We start from the raw sequence: 21,384 nt of genomic DNA on the forward strand, positions 1-21,384 counted from the left end.
ACCCTCTCCCTCTGCCTACGAAAGCTCTTGCCCCCTGATTGTCACTCGGGGGAGTTGGCCTTTGGACAGGCATCCACCCTTCCCCCCAGTTCCAAGCATCCCAAATAAAGCGAACTGGAACTTCCCTGGTTGTCCCGTGGTTAAGACTTCACCTGCCAACCCAGAGGACACGAGTTCGATCCCTGGTCCAGGAAGATCCTACGTGCCACAGGCTGCTAAACCCATTCAGCACAGCTACTGAAGCCCATGCTTCCTAGAGCCCATTCTCCCCCAAAAGAAGCCACCGCAGTGAGAAGCCTGCACGCTGCGACTAGAGAGCAGCCCCTGCTCGCGGCGACTAGAGAAAGTCCATCCATGGCAACGGAGACCCAGTGCAGCCAAAAATAATAAGCATAAATAATAAGCTTCTAAAAACTTTTTAAGTAAAGCAAGCTTCTCTTGCCACCAACCTTGCCTCTTTATTGGCTGTTGAGCAGCAAGTAGCCAGACCCCACTTTCAGTAACACAGTTTATATCATTTTGGTTAGTTTTCTGTGATCCTGTTTTTGCTCCTGTCTGCCCTCTAATGGATGAGGATAAGAGGCTTTCTACACATGTGTAACTATCAATCGGGCTTCCCCAGTAGCTCAGTAGTAAAGAATCCAACTGCCAATGCAGGAGACACAGGAGACGCAGGTTTGATCCCTGGGTCACGAAGATCCTCTAGAGTAGGAAATGGCAACCCACTTCAGTATTCTTGCCTGGGAAATCCCATAGACAAAGGAGCCTGGCAGGTACAGTCCTTGGGGTCACAAAGAGTCAGACAGGACTGAGCAGAAACAGTAACTCTGTTATTATTACATAGTTGCAGTCATACTGTGTACACCATTTGTGTCCTGATTTTTCACTTAATGTGATGTCATTTTCAATTATTTACCTTCTCTTTTTATTGTTAAACATGTGGGCATTTTCCAGATTTTGTTCTTATAAATAATGGCTGTAATAAATGCCTTTAAAACATAATCTTCACTTAAGTTCTGATACTTAGGTAGGATATATTTCTAGAAATGGTCAAAATATTAAAAGATTTTAAGATTCCTGATATAGTAAAATGCATTTCAAAGACATTTTACTAATAGGCACTACCACCAGCAGGAAAAAATATTTAAATGACTGCACAATTTTCAACTCTCTTGTTTTTTTCTTGTATGCTAAGTTGCTTCAGTCATATCTGATTCTTTGCGAGCCCATGGACTGTATCCTGCCAGATTCCTCTGTCCATGGGATTCTCCAGGCAAGAATACTGGATTGAGTTGCCATTCCCTTCTCCAGGGGATCCTTCCAACCCAGGGATCAAATGCGGGTCTCCTATGTCTCCTGCATTGGCAGGCAGGTTCTTTACCACTAGTGCCACATGTGAAGCCCTGTTTTTTCCTTAAATAGTTGCAATCCTTTTTAGAAACCAGATTAAAATATTATATGAAATATGATATATAAATCTATACATATGTTTATATACACATACATATAAATATCTTTCTCCAAATAATCTTAATAATCTGAGTACCCATGTAAATGCAAAAAATTTTTTATCACGTCTTCTACAGGATGGTGGTAATGAAACAAATTCCTCTCTTCCTAATTTAGAGGAAAGGAAAAAGAAACTGACATCTATGAGGCAGATCATCACCCTGGAAGACTGTGGGTTCTTATAAATGAGTCAGTGAATGAAACACTCTACTAGAACTCATTTCATTCTTAGAGTAACCAGCACATGATCCAAGTAATATTATCCTAATTTTACGGAGAGAAAACTGAATCTTAGTGAGGTTAATTAACTTTCCCAAGACCACGTGGGGCTTCCCTGATAGCTCAGTTGGTAAAGAATCCGCCTGCAATGCAGAGGACCTGGGTTCGATCCCTGGGTTGGGAAGATCCCCTGGAGGAGGGAAAGGCTACCTACTCCAGTATCCTGGCCTGGAGAATTCCATGGGCTGTATAGTCCAGGGGGTCACAAAGAGTCAGACACAACTGAGCGACTTTCACTTTGAAGACCATGTAGCTGGTAAATGGTGAAACCAGGATTCACACGCACTGCCTGTCTTGGTTGAAAGTCTGTGCTTTCTTTTCTGTGAACTGCCTTGCAGAGAGAGAGAACCAGACTAAACTGCTCAGGTTTTCTCCATTCTTTTAGAACTTGGCCATTCGAGGCTGGTTCCTTTAAGGGAGGGGAGAAGCCTGCTCTTTTCTAAGGCTGCTCCTGCTTCCTGGTCCTGTCTTGGGTGAAGACCCTAGACTTCCGTAGGAAGCCCATCCTCCAGAGGCGGCCAGACATGGCCCCCTCCTCTTTCTGGGCGTGTTTTAGAAAAACCTCAGCCTGCCTCCTGTGTCTCTCCTTTGCTCTCACCACCCCACCACACTCACGATACACTCACAGTGCTTGTGACACCAGATGCTGGGGGGCGTGTCCCGCTGAGCAGTTCTCTGTCACACCAGCAAAGCGGCCTACAGCTGAGCTCAACTCTTTGTTTTCTAATTAATTTAATTATTTTAAAAATATATATATTTTATTTAAGTATAGATGACTTACAGTGTTTCAGGTACACACGCAAGGTTATACAAATACACATATATACATATATTATTTTTGAAAAATACATATATTTTTGAATAATACATACATTATTTTTGAAATTATTTTCTAGCATAGGGTATTACAAGATATTGATTATAGTTCCCTGTGCTATATACAGTAAACCTTCGTGGCTTGTTGCATTATCTAGTTTTTAATTAGAAATCTGGCATTCTATTCATACTAAGTCAAACAAGTGAAATCAAAATGTCATAATTTTTTTAGTTAGGCAAAAATTCATAAGTTTTCTAAAATAGATATGTTATATTTATGTGTGTGTGTGAAAGCTTTTCTACTACACTTGATAAAGGCTTGAGAGAGAACATGAAAAAAAAAGATGGAGAAATTGGAGAACATAAACTAAATGAAATGGGAGCACTGAATATGAAATAGAAAAAGTGAAACAAACTAGATAAAAGTAAAAGATCATCATATAGTCCAGTTGTTTTTAAACATGACTGCTCATTAGAAACACATCTGGAGCTCTGGAGAAAAAAGTAATACCTGGGCATTTGTATTTTTCAAAAATCTTCAAGATAGTTCTGATATGCATCTGGATTTTAAAAAGTGACTACAGGTTTTTCTGTTAGATCCTAGCTTTGGTGATATAGAATTGTATTATTTTTCTGTTGACCAATCATGATACAATGATATTGAGTAATAGTTACATAATCACAATAGTAAAAGATGTTTATCAGTTTTCACAATCAATAGCCAGACAAAAAATAAAAGATAATTATAATTGCAAGCCATAATGGGAACGTGATTAAACTAACAATATAAAATAATTGCATACAATTTGGGGGGGATCAACCAGAGTGATATGGTAAGTGGAAGTGCATACGTGCACATGTTTTCATCCACCCAGCCAGTCAGTCTGTCTTTTGGTTGGTGTATTTAATTGATTTACATTTAAGGTAATTATCAATATGTATGATCCTATTACCTTTTTCTTAATTGTTTTGGGTTTATTTTCTGTAGGTCTTTTCCTTCTCTTGTGTTTCCTGCTTAGAGAAGTTCCTTTAGCATTTGTGGTAAAGCTGGTTTGGTGGTGCTAAATCCTCTTAACTTTTGCTTGTCTGAAAAGCTTTTGATTTCTCCATCAAATCTGGAGAGTCTTGCTGAGTAGAGTATTCTTGGTGGTAGATTCTTCCCTTTCATCACTTTAAATATATCATGCCATTCCCTTCTGGCTTGTAGAGTTTCTGTTGAGAAATCAGCTGGTAGCCTGATGGGAGTTCTCTGGTATATTATTTGTCATTTTTCCCTTGTTGCTTTCAATGTTTTATCTGTCTTTAATTTTTGTCAGTTTGATTACTGTCTGGGTGTGTTCCTCCTTGGGTTTACCTGCCTGGGACTCTGTGCTCCCTGGACTTGGTTGACTGTTTCCTTTCCCATGTTTGGGAAATTTTCAGCTATTATCTCTTCAAATATTTTCTCAGGGTCCTTTCTCTCTCCCTTTTCCTTCTGGGACCTTGATAATGCAAATGTTGGCTGTTTAATGTTGTGCCAGAGGTCTCTTAGGCTGTCTTCATTTCTTTTCATTCTTTTCTCTATATTCTGTTCTGTGGCATTGATTTCCACCATTCTGTCCTCCAGGTCATTTATCCATTTTTCTGCCTCAAGTTATTGTGCCACTGATTCCTTCTAGTGTACTATTCATCTCTGTTTGTTTGTCCTTTAGTTCTTCTAGGTCTTTGGTAAACATTTCTTGTGTCTTCTCAATCTTTGCCTCCATTCTTTTCTCAAGATCCTAGATCATCTTCACTATTATTATTATGAATTCTTTTTCTGGAAGGTTGCCTGTCTTCATCTCATTTAGTTGTTTTTCTGGGGTTTTATCTTGTCCCTTCATCTGAGACACAACTTTCTGCTTTTTCACCGTGATTAACTTTCTGTAATATAGTTTTTGTTTACCCTCTCTGAGACTCTGTTTTTCTTGCTTCTTCTGTCTGCCCTCTGATGGAGGAGGTTAAGAGGCTTGTGTAAGCTTCCTGATGGGAAGGACTGATGGTGGGAAAAACTGGGTCTTGCTCTGGGCAGGGCCTTGCTTAGTAAAGCTTTAATCTAATTATCTGCTGATAGATGGGGTTACGCTGCCTCCCTGGTAGTTGTTTGGCCTGAGGCAGCCCAGCCCTGGGGTCTATGGGCTCTATGGTAGGGTCAGTGGCAAACTCCAAGAGGGTTTATGCCAAGGGGGACCTACCAGTGACCCCGTCCCTGTGGTGAGCCCCTGCCAACCCACGCCTCCACAGGAGGGGACCCTGTTCCTCTCCTCTGGGTCTTGGTGCATGCGAAATTTTGTTTGTGCCCTCCAAAACTGGAGTCTCTCTGTTTCCCCCAGTCCTCTGGAAGGCCTATGATCACATTCCGCTGGCCCTCAAGTCCAGATTCCCTGGGGATTCCCAGTCCCTTTGTCGGGTCCCCAGGTTGGGAAACCTGATATGGGGCTCAGAACATGCCTAAGAGTGCAAGAACTTCTTTGGTATTCCTGTTCTCTAGTCTGTGGGTCACCCTCCCAGCAGGTATGAGATTTGATTTTATCTTGATTGGTGCCCCTCCTACCATCTCATTGTGGCTTCTTCTTTGTCTTTGGACGTGGGGTATCTTTGTCTTTGGATGTGGGAGACCTGGGTTTGATCCCTGGGTTGGGAAGATCCCTTGGAGAGGGGAAGGCTACCCACTCCAGTATTCCGACCTGGAGAATTCCAGGGAGTGTATAGTCCATGGGGTTGCAGAGAGTCAGACATGACTGAGCAACTTTCACTATCTTGTTTTGGTGGTTCCAGCGTCCTCCTGTCGATGGTTGTTCAATAGCAGGCTGCAACTTTGATGATCCTGCAGGTGGAAATGAACGCACATCCTTTTACGCCACCATCTTGAACCGGAAACCGTTGAGCTCAATTCTGACACTATCCACCTGGAGATCGAGTGAGAACCCATGGGTTAAGGGCTCAGTCCCATGGGATCGTCGCTACTTCAGACAACCACCTAGGCTATCGCCTTATTTCTGGCCCATCAGCCACATATCGGAGAGTCCTATGACCCCTCAAGTTCAATTAACTTGCTAGAGCAGCTCACAGAACTCAGAGAAACATTCTGCTTACTAGATTAGCAATTTGTGTTGGAAGGGTACAAGTCAGGAACAGCCTGGTGGAAGAGATGCCCAGGAAAAGGTTTATAGACGAAGCTGCAGAGCTGCCAACCCCACCAAACTGCCGTGTATTCCCCAACCCGGAAGCTCTCCAGACTCCACACTTTGCAGATATTTATGGAGGCTTCATCATCACAGAGGCCTGATAGATCATTAGCTCCATTTCCAGCTGGTCTCCCCTCCCAGGAGAATGGGTGGGGGGAGCAGGGGCTGAGTATTCCAAACTCCTAATCACTGCATCATCCAGGGAGTCCCACGGGATTCAGGAGGTCTGTGCCAGGAACCTGGGGCAGAGATCAGGCTGCTGCTGCTGCTAAGTCACTTCAGTCACATCCAACTCTGTGCGACCCCATAGACGGCAGCCCACCAGGCTCCTCTGTCCCTGGGATTTTCCAGGCAAGAATACTGGAGTGAGTTGCCATTTCCTTCTCCAATGCATGCATGCATGCTAAGTCACTTCAGTCGTGTCCGACTCTGTGCGACCCTATGGACAGCAGCCCACCAGGCTCCTCTGTCCACAGGATTCTCAAGAATACTGGGAAAGAATACTGGGGTGGGTTGCCATTTCCTTCTCCAAGAGACCGAGAGAGACATGTATTTTCTATCACCTCCCAGGGCCATAGCCTGACCTGTGGGACAAAAGCCAGCTCTCGGGTCATAGTTATTATACGATTGTGTAATAACAAGCCCTTTTCTAGGGAACTGGGCGGTGGCAGCTCTTTTCTGAGAATTCTGGAGAATTCTGGAGGGCTCCCTGGGATAATCTTCCTTGGAGGAGGTGCTCTGTTCTGAGTCCTCGGATCCAGGACCTCACCCGGGAGGGAGACATCTGAGTCACGGATGTGCGAGTTGCAGAATCCAGCCTCTAACTGTGAGGATGAAGACATGCTAAGTGCTCACTGTTCCTCCAGCGCTCTCTTTCTCTTTTTATTCTCTCCTCCCTTTTCCCCGTCCTTCCTCAGGTGCGACTGTGATTCTGTGCCCTGGTGGAGGAGGCTGACGGGAAGGAAGCTATGGCACAGTGGCTTCCAGCACAAAGGCCTTTCTGTTCTTCCCTCTCTACGCCTCAGGCTGCTTGCTGGCGTCTGTGACCCTGCTCACCTGTGACAGTGCTGCTCAGGAGGCAGTTTCTCATGCCTCCCGCCAGGTTCCTGAGCTTGGGACCTGGGCAACCTCCAGGCCATCTCTTCCTCCCCCTGGAAGTACTCTGCCCCTGCAAGGAGGCCACATGCCCCAGATCCCACCGTGGGAGCCAGGCTGACCCATTGATCGAGTTTAGAACCATCCCAGAAGCTCATCACCTGAACAGGGAGTTTCACTCTCTCCAGTGTTCTTTCTGTTGCACTACTTTTCTTTCCTCATTCTCATGGTAAAATATACACTGGACTGATGTTGAAGCTGAAACTCCAATACTTTGGCCACCTGATGCTAAGAGCTGACTCATTTGAAAAGACCCTGATGTTGAGAAAGATAGAAGGCAGGAGAAGTGATGACAGAGGATGAGACGGTTGGATGGCATCACTGACTCAATGAACATGAGTTTGAGTAAACTCCAGGAGCTGGAGATGGACAGGGAGGCCTGGGGTGCTGTAGTCCATGGGATTGCAAAGAGTCAGACATGACTAAGTGACTGAACTGAACTGAACTGAAAATATACATGGGGGCTTCCCTGGTGGCTCAGGCAGGAAAGAATCTGCCTGCAATGCAGGAGACCCCAGGTTTGATCCCTGGGTCAGGAAGATCCCCTGGGGAATGGAATGGCAACTCACTCCAGGATTCTTGCCTGGAGAATCCCCTGGACAGAGGAGCCTGGCCAGCTACAATCCATGGGGTCGCAAGGAGTCGGACAGGACTGAGCAACCAGCACTTTCACTCTCAAAATATACATAACATGAAATTTAGCATTTTAACCATTTTTAAGTGTCTCTATGGGTTTCTAAAATTCATCTATTTTTGGCGGCGCGGGTCTTTGTTGTTGCTGGGCTTTCTCTAGTCAGGGTGAGCAGGGGCTACTCTCCCTTGAGGTGTATGTGCTCCCTTCTGATTGTGGGGGCTCCTCTTGTTTCAGAGCACAGGCTCTAGGCGCATGGGCTTTAGTACTTGCAGCATGAGGGTTTGGTCGTTGTGGCTTTCAGACTCTAGAGCGCAAGCTCAGTAGTTGTGGGCCACGGGCTTAGTTGCTCCGTGGCATGTGAGATCTTCCCAGACCAGGGATCAAACCCACATCCCTGGCCTTGGCAGGTGGATTCTTATCCACTGCACCATCAGGGAAGTCCTACCGTTCCATAGTGTTAAGCATATTCACGATCATGGTATGCAGCCATCACCACCATCATCTCCGAACTTTCCCCTCTCCCTAAATGGAAACTCTGTCCCCAGTAGACTCTTTAACCCCATTCCTCTTCCCCTCCCCACCACCATCGCCTGGGCACCCTCCAGTCTTCTTCCTGTCTATATGAATTTGATGACTCTAGTAGCACACGGAAGCGGAATTACAGAGTATTTTTCTTTTTGTGACTGACTTATTTCATGCCTTCAAGGTTCATCTGTGTTGTAGCAGGTAACAGGAATACCTTCCTTTCAGAGTCTGAAAAAAGATTCCTTTTCTACATAGACTGCAGTTTATTTATCCATTCATCTGTCGATGGAGACTTGGCTCTAGTATTAACTTAGCAAACATCTTTTGAGTGCCACTGATGTAGCACGCATGAGGTTTGCTGCTGGAGATAAGATTGCTGTCGAGGTAACTAGGGGGTCCCTGCCCTCCCAGAGACGAAAGTGAAAGTGAAGTCACTCAGTCATGTCTAACTCTTTGCGGCCCTGTGGTCTGTAGCCTACCAGGCTCCTCCGTCCATGGGATTCTCCAGGCAAAAATACTGGAGTGGGTTGCCATTTCCTTCTCCAGGGGATCTTCCCAACCCAGGGATTGAACCCGGGTCTCCTGCATTGCAGGCAGATGCTTTACCCTCTGAGCCACCAGGGAAGCCCTAGAGGTGATGAGACACTAAATTGTAATGGCTCTTAGAAGGAATGGTTTACAAAGACACTGATGAAGAGACTATTCTTAATTTATCTATCCTCCTCAATTTTTACTAAAACCTCTGGGCACCTGATTCAAAATGAATGAAATAAGGGACTTCCCTGGTGGTCCTGTGGCTAAGACTCCATGCTTTCACTGCAAGGGGCATGCGTTTGATCCCTGGTTGGGAAACTAGGATCCCACATGCGGCACAGCGTGGCCAAAAAATTTAAAAAAAAAATTTTTTTTTTCCAAAGAGTAAAATAAATAGCAGAAATAGAAATGGAAAAGCCTGCAAATCATCACACACAGTCTAAATCTGTGAAGGGCCCTCCTAATGGTGAATTTAAATTACATCGACAAACAGCTCTGTTCATCACTGGCCGTAGTTTCTAGCTGCAGCAGTAGAACTAGCTAGATCAGCTTTCTCCGTGTTCACTGAATAAGTGCAGGAGTCTCTGGTTTTCTCTGCTGTGCTGGGGAACAGACCCCGTGTCTGCCAGCACTCTGTGAACCCATTGTCCCCTTGCTGCCCTGGGCTATTCACTCTGTAGACATCTCATTAAATTGCAGTTTTAAAACACCGTTTGGTTTAGCACTGCATCCTATGATGTGTCTCCTTTACCATGAGTGGCTGCTCTACAGATTTTTGAACATGTCTGTCCTGACTTAGACAGAGGCCAGACAGGAGCTCAACAGTCCCTGGTTTCATTGAGGTTCTGGCCGTGTGTCCTTGGGTGCCGGTTGACATTATATTCATTGATACATCTGGTCTTTGTTGTTGTTCAATGGCTAAGTTATGTCCAACTCTTCATGACCCCATGGGCTGCAGCACGCCAGGCTTCCCTGTCCTTCACTGTCTCCCAGAGGTAGCTCAAACTCATATCCATTGAATCAGTGATACCATCCAACCATCTTGTCTTTGGTCACCCCCTTCTCCTCCTGCCCTCAATCTTTCCCAGCATCAGGGTCTTTTTCAGTGAGTCCACTCTTCGCATCAGGTGGCCAAAGTATTGGAGGTTTGGCTTCAGTATCAGTCCTTACAATGATTATTCAGGGTTGGTTTCCTTTAGGATGGACTGGTTTGAGCTCCTTGCAATCCACGCAGTTCTGAAGAGTCTTCTCCAGCACCACAATTCAAAAGTACCAATTCTTCGGGGCTCAGCCTTCTTTATGGTTCAGCTCTCACATCCATACATGACTCCTGGAAAAACCATAGCTTTGACTATAAGGACCTTGGTAGGCAAAATGATGTCTTTACCAGATAAAGACAATAAATAAATGTAGAGTAAAGAAATCTGCTATGCAGGAGACCCGGGTTTGATCTCTGAGTTGGGAAGATCTCCTGGAGAAGGGCATGGGTACCCATTCCAGTATTCTGGAGAATTCCATGAACAGAGGAGCCTGGTGGGCTACAATCCATGGGGTCTCAAAGAGTTGGACACAACTGAGTGACTAAAACACACACACACACACACACACACACACACACACACACACGCATCAGGTCACTGGATTGTTCTAGGTCTCCCTCTTGTGGGCCATCTATGAAATAGAACACACCAACTACTTTTAATAGATACTATGAAGACTCTTACAGATGATAAAGAATGGATTTCTGTGAATCCTAAGAGCTGAATAGGACATTTCACTCATTTTATTTCAAAATATTGCAAACTTATAAAAAGTATATAGAGAGTAATATAAAAATACTCATGCACCCACACACCAACTTTATCAAATCTTACCATTTTACCCCATATTTACTTTAGATATTTTAAAAAATAAAATAGATAAAGCTGAGGGCTGTGTATTTCCTTTGCTGCACACACAGAGAGAATAAGATAACCATTAGTCTGAATCTGTATTTGATTCTTCCATACATATTTTTGCTGAAACTGAAGCTCCAACACTTTGGTCACCTGTGTGAAGAACTGACTCACTGGAAAAGCCCCTGATGCTGGGAAGGACTGAGGGCAGGAGAAGGGGGCAACAGAGGACAAATGGTTGGATGCCATCACTAACTTAATGAACATGAGTTTGAGCAAACTCTGGGAGGCAGTGAAGGACAGAGGAGCCTGGCGTGCTGCAGTCCATGGGGTCGCAAAGAGCTGGACGCGACTTATTGACTGAGCAACAATAGCAACACAACCACAAATCTATTCTCTATGTCTGTGAATCTGTTTCTTGTTCATAGATAAGTTTATCTGTGTTGTATTTTAGATTCCACATATAAGTGACAGCATATGATATTTGTCTTTTTCTGTCTGACTTACTCACATAGTATGATAATCTCTAAGTCCATCCATGTGGCTGCAAATGGCATTATTTCATTCTCTTAAATGCCTGAGTAGTATTCCGTTGTATGAATACATAGGTACCACATCTTCTTTATCCATTCATCTGTCAGTGGACATTTAGGTTGCTTCCATGTCTTGGCCACTGTGAGTAGCACTGCTGCGAACATAGGGATGCATGTATCTTTTTTAATTAGAGTTTCATATTTTCTGGATATGCCCAGGAGTGGCACTTCTGGATCATGTGGTAACTCTATTTTTAATTTTTCAAGGAACCTCCATGCTGTTTTCCACAGTGGCAGCACCAACTTACATTCCCACCAACAGTGCAGGAGGGTTCCTTTTCCCCCACACTTTCTCCAGCATTTGGTATTTGTAGACTTTTTAATGATATGTCCATTCTGACTGGTGTGAAGTGATACCTCATTGTAGTTCTGATTTGCATTTCTCTAACAATTAACTAGCTCATCTATCTTTCTTGTACTAGCCATCCTGACGGGTGTGAAGGATCATATACAGTTTGCAAGTAATTTCTTCCATTCTGTGAGTTGTCTTTTCACTATCTTGAAGGTGGCCTTTGAAGCAGAAAGTCTTAGAATTTGACAGAGTCCATAGATTTTAATACAGATATTCAGGGTACCAAGTAGCCCTCTTCTGCACGTTGATTCCCAACTGGGATTCTTTAAAATTGAAGTAGAGTTGATTTATAATGTTTTAGGTGTACAGTAAAGTGATTCCGTTATATATGTAAATATATTAATATATATGTGTATACATGTACCCCTATATTCACTGCAGCACTATTTACAATAGGGAAGACATGGAACTAACAGAAAAACAGAAATAAAAGTCAGGTGGAAGAAAAGAGGACAGGGAAGTGTGTTTTCTAGCTGTTCTCTGCTCAGCCCCCGAAGGAGCTCTGAATTGCTTCCGAGCTCCTACGAGCTGCCTGTGTTGTCCTTTGGGGCACAGGGCTCTGTGCATTTTCTAACAAAACTTCCTCCTTTTATTTTTAAGTCAGAGTGGGAGTTAAGTAATCCAAAACCCATCAGAGCCTGACATGCCTCATATTGGACATCTACTTGAATTAAAGGAGAAAAGCACTAGGGTGTTTCCTTGCTTTTGTTTTTACTAAGACAACAATATGTGGGCTATTTATCAGAGTCGTTACTGTTTACTTCAGAAGAAAATGATGTCCAAAATAGAACAATCAAAGCAAACTAGAAGTGAAAGTTAGCAAGTGTTACAGGAAGTCGACAGGAAGCAGAATGTGTGGTGTGGAAATGAAACCCCTTTTTAAAAAAAGCACATGAAGAGCTCAGTGGATGAGGGCATCGTTTTCTTAGTAGGAGTCAAAGGGTGAAGACACCTCTGCATGTGCCTGGGTCCTAATCTCTTCTTCTTAGGGCCCACCCACAAGACCTCATTTTACCTTATTCACCTCTTTCAAGGCCCAGTCTCCAAACACAGTCACATTCTGAAGCACAAGGGGTTAGGACTCCAACATACGAATGGGAGGCAGGGACACCATTCAACCCATAATCAGATCAGATGATATGTGGACAATGGTGTCAGCAACTAAGGTCAGCAGGGAAGACACTCTTGTCCTCTCCTCTCACTCTCGTCCCTGTACTACTTTTAAAACAACATTTATTTATGTGGCTGCATAAATAACTGAGCAGCTCTTAGTTGCGGCATGTGGGACTTAGTTCCCCAAGCAGGGATCAAAGCTGGGACCCCTTGCACTGGGAGCTCAGGCTCTTAGCCACTGGACCAGCAGGGAAGTCGCTCCCTTATAGTACTTTTACCTACTGCTTACCCAGCTGATATTCTCCTCAAAGTTCCCTCCATGGTGATTGTCCTTAAGACCTACTTAAATCAGCTTTAAAAGAAGGGGTGTGAGGAAAGCATACAGTGTTATTTACACTCACCATTCCTCAGACGGGCTGCACCTCTCACCCCAGGAATGAAAGGGGCCACCCCACACCTTAGATTCTTTTTTTTAAATTATTTTTATTAAAGTCTAGTTGATTTACACTGTTGCTTTAATTTCTGCAATACAGCATTTTTTAATTTATTTTTAATTGAAGTACAGTTGATTGGGGGAGGGGTCGCAAGAGTCATAAACCTTGGATTCTTTCGCATCCTTTCCCTGAAGGTACAAAAGTGGGTGGCTTCCACTTCAAATCGTGTGTGCATGCTCAGTCGCTAAGTCATCTGAGTGTTTGTGACCCCATGGACTATAGTCTGCCAGGCTCCTCTGTCCCTGGGATTTCTGAGCCCAGCATACTAGAGTGGGTTGCCATTTCCTTCTCCAGGGTATCTTCCCTGCCCCGGGATGAAATCTGCATCTCCTGCATCGGCAGGTGGATTCTTTACCACTGCACCACCTGGAAGCCCCTCCACTTCCACTTCAAATCACGCTGATATTTTATGGATTCACAGCAGAATTCCTAGCTGTGTGCTAGAGTCCAAGGTACAAAAATGAGGGGACTTCCCTGGTGGTCCAGTGTTTAAGACTCTGAGCTTCCAATGTGAAGGGTGTGGGTCCGAACTCTGGTCTGGGAACTAAGATCCCACATGCCCCACAGTGTGGCCAGAAAAAAAAGAAGATTCAAAGATGAACAAGAAACAGTCCCTCCTCTCCTGGAGCTCACAGCCTGGTAGGAAGGAACCACCAGCAGTTACTGTTAGTTTGCATTAAGCTGACAGCAGTCATCCCCATGATATTAGCTCAACCAAACTTCATGTCAGGACATTACCGAGTTCCCCTGGAAAGACTGTCCGTCAGTGTTATCCCGTGACGCTCCATGGTGATTCACTGGTTCTCCTCTTGTGGATTTTCTTCAAATTGCAATGTGCCTACTCCTCCTCCAAATACTTCACATTGTAGGCCATCAGCATTTCCCTCCCCCTTTAGAGATCAGACAGCCAGGCTCAGAGACGTTATATCAGCATTTTTCAAACTGAACAGAATCATATAACTGTTCATTGACTCTGCAGATGGTTTCTTAGATGAAGAATTTTTTTTTTTCCTCACATTAAGCCTTAAATGTAAGCTGAATATGTCAGTCAGATAAAAGGCATAGATGTTCTCGTCAAGGAAAGAATACTGTCCACCCCAGGAACTCACACCCACTCTCAGGATTAAGAAGCACCCAGGAAAAGTTCCAGGGGGACCCAGAGGGGCTCAGAATGTAGCCTCTTGCTGGGTGGCCTTTGGTTAAGCAAAAACGTGTTGTTGTTTAGTCGTGTCCAACTCTTTGCGACTCCATGGACTGTAGCCTGCCAGACTCCTCTGTTCATGGGGTTTCCCACACAAGAATACCAGAGTGGGTTGCCCTCTCCTTCTCCAGGGGATTTTCCCCACCCAGGGATCGAACGCTCGTCCCTTATGTCTCCTGCATTGGCAGGCGGGTTCTTTACCTCTGGTGTCACCTGGAAAGCCCAGAGATGTAGGAGATGAGGGTTCAGTCCCTGGATTGGTAAGATCCCCTGGAGGAGGGCATGGCAACCCACTCCAGTGTTCTTGCCTGGAGAATCTCATGGACAGAGGAGCCTGGCGGGTTATGGTCCATAGGGTCGCAATGAGTAGGACACAACCTAAGCAACTTAGCATCTGCTGTCTCACTCAGCGTTATGTATGTGGCTCTGTGGCTCAGTCATTTCACTGCTGCTGTGCATTCCATTATATGGAGAGGCACAGTTTATTCCTTCTCCTACTGATGACATTTGGGTCCTTTCCAGTTGGGGGTGATTATAAATAAAAGCTTACTTTTTAATATTAATATTATGATAAAGGGACCTTTTCTTTGAGCCTGTCTAAAGGAGAATCTGGGCTTCCCTGGTGGCTCAAAGGGTAAAGAATCTTCCTGTGATGTGGGAGACCCAGGTTCGATCCCTGGGTCGGGAAGATCCCCTGGAGAAGGAAATGGCAGCCCACTCCAGTATTCTCGTCTGGAGAATCCCATGGACAGAGGAGCCTGGTGGGCTACAGTCCATAGGGTCGCAGAGTCAGGCACGACTGAGTGACTACACTTTACACTTTAAAGGAGATTCGAAGTTATGCTTGAAGGTCATTATTGGTTGTCCAGGGGCATTATATCTGCCCCTGGAAAGATATCAAAATCTCAACTCACTCCTTTCATCTCATGTACCAGATGTCTGTTCCAAGGAAAAAAACTGAGTCAGCCTCCTGAATTTGGGGGAGGGTCAGGTCTTGTTAAGAGACAAGAAATTTCACAAGTGTTTGGCTGAACTCATGTACTAATGTCTAAAGTTGAGCAATAGAGTAAGAAATAAAAAGGCAGCCAAGTAACCCTTTGGCTCATCTTTAAGTCTCTTGAGATGTTATGAAGGCTTCTTCATTTTTTTTTAAAGTTTATTTCAGAAAAGTCAAAACCCTAGAGAAGGCTAGGATTTCATCTTGGCCGAAGCAAGGACTTTCCTATTTCCTCAGCAGAGGAGCGAGGGTTCTGAGACTATCCTGAAAGACCCCTCCAGCTTTGGAATTCCTGAATCCTGCCCACTGATTGGAGCTCCCAGGCAGGGGCCCCTGGGGCTGGCGAGGTCCTGTATGATGTCACAGGGCTTTGTGAGGCAGCCTGGGGCAGCCTGTGTTTTGAGCCCTGCCATGCAGGCAGCATACCTGGCACAATCAAGTAATTTGCTCAGAATCCAGGCGCCACTGAGTCAGCCATTCAGGACGAAATTCCATCTTTGAGATCACTTGTTGAGCATAGAGTCCTGCCCAAATCTGCCTGTGACCCAGCTTGGAGAATACATCGACTCCATAGCAACCAGTGTTTGTCTCAGTGGTAGGTGGCAGAGATCCATATGCTGAAAAGTGAGAAGATGGGGAGGGGGTGTCCTTCCACATAGAAAAAGTGAGCGCAGTGCATCAAATCTCTGAATTTTGAATAGGATGCTGGCTCTGGGAATCAAGATTAAGAAGGTCAGATTTTTCAGGCTGGGTTATGCCACCCAAGAGGCTTACTGGGCATCGTAATAACTTTAGTTCTTAAAAATCAGGGCCAGTTCTCATTGTATACCACAAAGGTACACCTTTTGTACTTCTTAAGATTTACACAAAATGAAAGTACTACTTATTAAAAAAGCAAAATAGAAAAAAAAAAAAAACCCACCTCTTCCTAGTATCAGAACCAATCAATCCTAAAGGAAATCAACCCTGAATACTCATTGGAAGGACTGATGCTGAAGCTGAAGCTCCAATACTTTGGCCACTTGATGCGAAGAGCTGACTTACTGGAAAAGACCTTTTGTTGGGGTTCAGTCGCTCAGTCGTGTCTGACTCTTTGTGACCCCATGGACTTATGCAGCCCAACTCTTTGCAACCCAATGGACTGCAGCTCGCCAGGCTTCCCTGTCCTTCACCACCTCCCGGAGCTTGCTCAAACCCGTGTCCACTGAGTCAGTGATGCCATCCAGCCATCTCCTCCTCTGTCATCCCCTTCTGCCTTCCATCTTTCCCTCTTCAGGGAAAGGATCTTGTGCAGAGATCACTATTATGACTGTTCTAGGAAAGCAAAGGATTACAAATACTGATTATTTGCAGAAAAAATTTAGCTGTGACATTACGTAAAGCATGGTCATGCTTTCCTGGCTCAGAGACTTACATTTTAAAACTCAATGACCGTAAATACAGATTTAGTTTAGGGTTTTGGTTTCTTGGTGTGTGTGTGCATGTGTGCATGTGTTAGTGATTTTTAGCAGCATTCTTTTCTGTTTTACTGCTTTCTTTTCATTAACTCAGGGTTTTTTTTTTTTTAATGCATTTAACATTTTACTTGCTATACATACAAATTATCTTTGAAATATGGTTTAACAAATTAACTCTGTATTTTTCCAGCATGTAAATTTTAGTGAAGAAAATAATCGAACATGATTTCCTTCTGAGACGGCAGAGTTGAAAAGCCAATCACAGACCTATCTCTTGGTAGGAGACGTTTTCTGTGTTTTGCAGGAGTGTGGGGGAGGGTGCAGGGGTGGGGAGGATGGGAGACGAGGTCTGTGTTCCTCTGCTTTAAGAAAATCTAATGTGGGATAACTTATGTTAGTAAAATAAGAAGTCTGGAGGGAAAGAGATTTTTATGTGGTCACATCTAAAGAAAACTTTCCCCAAGTGTTCTTTTTTATATGTATATCTTTTCATTTTATATCGGAGTATAGGGAAGCCCTGGTGGCTCAGCGGTAAATGCCAATGCAGGAGACATGGGTTCAATACCTGGGTTGGGAAGATCCCCTGGAGAAGGGCGTGGCTACCCACTCCTGTATTCTTGCCTGGAGAATCCCATGGACAGAGGAGTTTGGCGGGCTACAGTCCATGGTGTCACAAAGAGTCCCACAGGACTGAGCAACTAAACAACACAGTCGATTTGCAACACTGTGTTAGTTTCAGGTATATGTGATTTCAGGCAATGTGATTCAGTTACACATATACATGTATCTATTCTTTCCCACTTTTCCTTAGTATAGTAGAATTCCAGAGAGTGTCGATTTATTGTTCAGTAATACTTTTATCGTATGAATTCATGTATATATTTTGTATATTAAACTTGGTGGCCTCCCTTCACTAGTTTCTCCTTTAACTAGTTTCTAATTCCTTTTGGGTTTTGGAGAAACTCAAAACAGAAGCCTCTTAAAATGACATTTAATAGGATGATGTTCAAACAGCTTCATTCTCTTTCCAGTTCCTTTAATCCACCCATTTCCCCTCATTAAAAGTTATCCTCTTCTCTTACACATTGGCTATTTCTTCTTTTTATAATTAATTAACTTACTTGGTTGCTCTGGATCTTTGTTGGTTACATACAGGCTTTCTCTAGTGGCAGTGCCCAGGCTTCTCATTGCGGTGGCTTCTCTTGTTGCAAAGCACAGGCTTTAGGCACATGGGCTTCAGTAGCTGCAACATGTGAGCTCAGTAGTAGTCTAGTAGGTTGAGTTGTTCCTTGGCATGTGGGATTTCCAGGACCAAGGATTGAACCCATGTCCCCTACATTGTCAGGCAGATTCTTATCCACTGTACCACCAAGGAAATCCTGATAGTTCTTTCCTTAATCAAGTATTTCATTTTTAAAGGGATTATTCATTCAATCAGCAAACCTTTATTGTGCAACCAAGATCTTGGTGAGGGTGTTAGGTCTTCTGTCCTTGGAGAATGCTCCTGTGTTAGTCAACTACCGAATCCAGCTTTACACACCCGCTCCCTTTCCCGGGCATCCTCAGGACTCCACCCAGACACAGGGCCTGATTCCACTGGTGGTGATGCCTGGGCCCTGCAGATCTCAGGAACAGACTCTCCTCCTTGGGGTTGGGTCTTGCACTTTCCCAGCCATGCTATGATGTGACTTGGCCCTTGTTACCAATCCGGTGGCCAGGAGTGGACTTGAGACTGAGATTTAAAGTGGCTGTAGCATTCCACAGTCCCATCAGTGGGGCACACACTGCTCCTTGCCCACTTTCTCTCCACCATAGGATGTTGCGTGTTTTTATTAATACATTTCTAATGGTCTGATTGGGGCTTCCCTGGTAGCTCAGCTGGTAAAGAATCCACCTGCAATGCAGGAGACCCTGGTTCGATTCCTAGGTTGGGAAGATCCACTGGAGAAGGGATAGGCTACCCACTCCAGTATTCTTGGGCTTCCCTGGTGGCTCAGATGGTAAAGAATCTGCCTGCAATGGGGGAGACCTGGGTTCCATCCCTGGGTCAGGAATATCGCCTGGAGAAGGGCATGGCAACCCACTCCGGTATCCTTGCCTGGAGAATCCCCGTGGACAGAGGAGCCTGGTGGGCGACAGTCCACGGGGTCGCACAGACTAAGCAACTGACCAGCAGCAGCAACAGTCTGACCAGCGTCAGATCTGCTTTTTTAAAACAGAGACCTATGCTATCACTCCTACATGGGCTGAGCATGTGTAGGGATGAAAAACCCTTCTTTCACATTTTTTCCCTTTAGTTTTATCTCGGGAGTTTGGGTCAATGACTTTAAATGATGTTGTATGTTTTATAAGCATGTTATACATTTTGACTTTAAGAAATCTTATGAGGGGACTTCCTTGGGGATCTGCACTCCCAATTCAGGGGGCCTGGGTTTGATCCCTGCTCAGGGAACTAGATCCTACATGCTGTTACTAAGAGTTCACCCTCGGCATGAAGATCCTGCGTGGCACAACTACAACCCAGCAGAAATCTTATGAATATGGAGTTTTAAGAGTTTTTTTCCTAAGGGTACACTTTATCTTATCAAAGTATGAGATAAGCACTGATGTCAAAATGATCCTGTTTTAGAAACACTGTAAATTGAATTTAAGCCAAGTAGATGATCTCCACACCATCAAAATATCTAATACAGCTTCTCGTAAATCCTTCTGGTTTAGGAAATATTAAAATGGACCTTCAAAAATGCTAGGTTTACAATGAGAAATGTTATAATTCAGTGCTTACTCTGTGCCTCCGTGACATTCGGCATCTGGATAGCCGTCTTCAGTATTTATCTTCGCTACAATCATGTGAAGAAGCAAGCGAAGATCCAGGAGAAAGGAAATCCGTTCATCTGGTCGCTTGGAGAAAAACTGCAAAGTAAAGACTCAGTGCACATCCCGAGAGCTTACAACGTAAGAGTGGAGAGGCAAAGTGAGGATGAGCCTGCAGAACCGAAGTTGTTGCTAAGATTAGGTAAGTACTTTGATTTCCTCTGTTAGCCATGGTAAGGGAAAAATATACCATACGTTGAATATTGGGAAGAGGAAGAGACTACCCTTTTTAGAGCAATGCAATTGTAAATTATGAAGTATTTCATATATGTTCATATATATATATATATATATACCCACAGAGAGAAAATAACACAAACAGGCTTGCATGTATTTGCATCATAAATGTGAGAATTTTAAAGTAATTTGCTATATTTGCTTCAGATACCTTTCTGTGTTTCTAAGAAATAAATTTTAATAGGTACAGTAAAAACTTCAACCCCATTCCCCCTCCTCCCTGGATAGCTTCCTCATTTTCTTTAAGCAAAGTGTAGCATGTATTTGAAGTGTATTTGTAGCTGTTCTAGAATGAATTGCAATGCCCCTATGAATATTCACATATAAGTCTTTGTATAAAAATATTCTGTTTCTCTTAGGTAAATACCTTGGTATAGGATGGATGGTTCATATGGAAGCTGTATGCTTAACTTTTTCTAAATCCAGCTTATACATCTGGAAGTTCTCAGTTCACATACTGTTGAAGCCTAGCTTGAAGGATTTTGAGCATTATCTTGCTAGCATGTGAAGTAAAGGCAATTGTACAGTAGTTTGAACATTCTTTGGCATTGCCCTTCTTTGGGATTGGAATGAAAACTGACCTTTTCCAGTCCTGTGAACACAGCTGAGTTTTCCAAATTTGCTGGCAAATTGAGTTCAGCACTTTCACAGCATCATCTTTTAGGATTTGAAATAGTTCAACTGGAATTCCATCACCTCCACTAGCTTTGTTCATAGTAATGCTTCCTAAGGCCCACTTGACTTCACAATTCAGGATGTCTGGCTCTGGGTGAGTGACCACAGGGTAGTGGTTGTCCAGATCTTTAAGAACTTTTTTGTATAGTTTTTCTGTGTATTCTTGCTACCTCTTCTTAATCTCTTCTGCTTCAGTTAGGTCCTTAGCATTTCTGTCCTTTATTGTGCCCATCTTTGCATGAAATGTTCCCTTGGTATCTCCAATTTTCTAGAAGAGATCTCTAGTCTTTCCTATTCTATTGTTCTCTATTTCTTTGCATTGTTCACTTAAGAAGACTTTCTTATCTCTCCTTGCTATTCTCTGGAACTCTGCATTCAGTTGGGTATATCTTTCCCTGTCTCCCTTGCCTTTTACTTCTCTTCTTTTCTCAGCTAAATTTGTGTAAGCCTCCTCAGGCAACCACTTTGCCTTCTTGCATTTCTTTGGGATGGTTTTGGTCAACACCTACTGTACAATGTTACAAACCTCAGTCCATAGTTCTTCAGGCACTCTACCATATCTAATCCCTTGAATCTATTTGTCACTTCCACTATAATTACAAGGGATTTGATTTAGATCCTACCTGAATGGTCTAGTGGTTTTCCCTACTTTCTTCAACTTAAGCCTGAACTTTGCAATAAGGAGCTCATGATCTGAGCCACAGTCAGCTCCAGGTCTTGTCATGATCTGAACCTCTGCCATTCATTGGATCATAGAGAAAGCAAGGGAATTCCAGAGAAACTGATCCTTAACACTTCATTGACTACACTAAAGACTTTGGCTGTATGGATCACAAGA

At 43.9% G+C, this 21,384-nt stretch overlaps 1 protein-coding gene across 1 annotated transcript in view; it reads left to right on the forward strand.

Annotated features, from left to right (window-relative positions):
- The first annotated feature begins 19,517 nt into the window (after positions 1–19,517).
- Positions 19,518–21,384, forward strand: part of GALNTL5 (polypeptide N-acetylgalactosaminyltransferase like 5) — a 52,162-nt gene continuing 50,295 nt past the window's right edge. Inside the window, exon 1 of the mRNA XM_061166504.1 lies at positions 19,518–19,776. Within this exon, the coding sequence (XP_061022487.1) occupies positions 19,518–19,776 (259 nt within the window). The remainder of the gene's footprint in view (positions 19,777–21,384) is intronic.

This window comes from Dama dama, chromosome 18, assembly GCF_033118175.1.
Source record: "Dama dama isolate Ldn47 chromosome 18, ASM3311817v1, whole genome shotgun sequence".
Taxonomy (NCBI): Eukaryota; Metazoa; Chordata; class Mammalia; order Artiodactyla; family Cervidae; genus Dama; species Dama dama.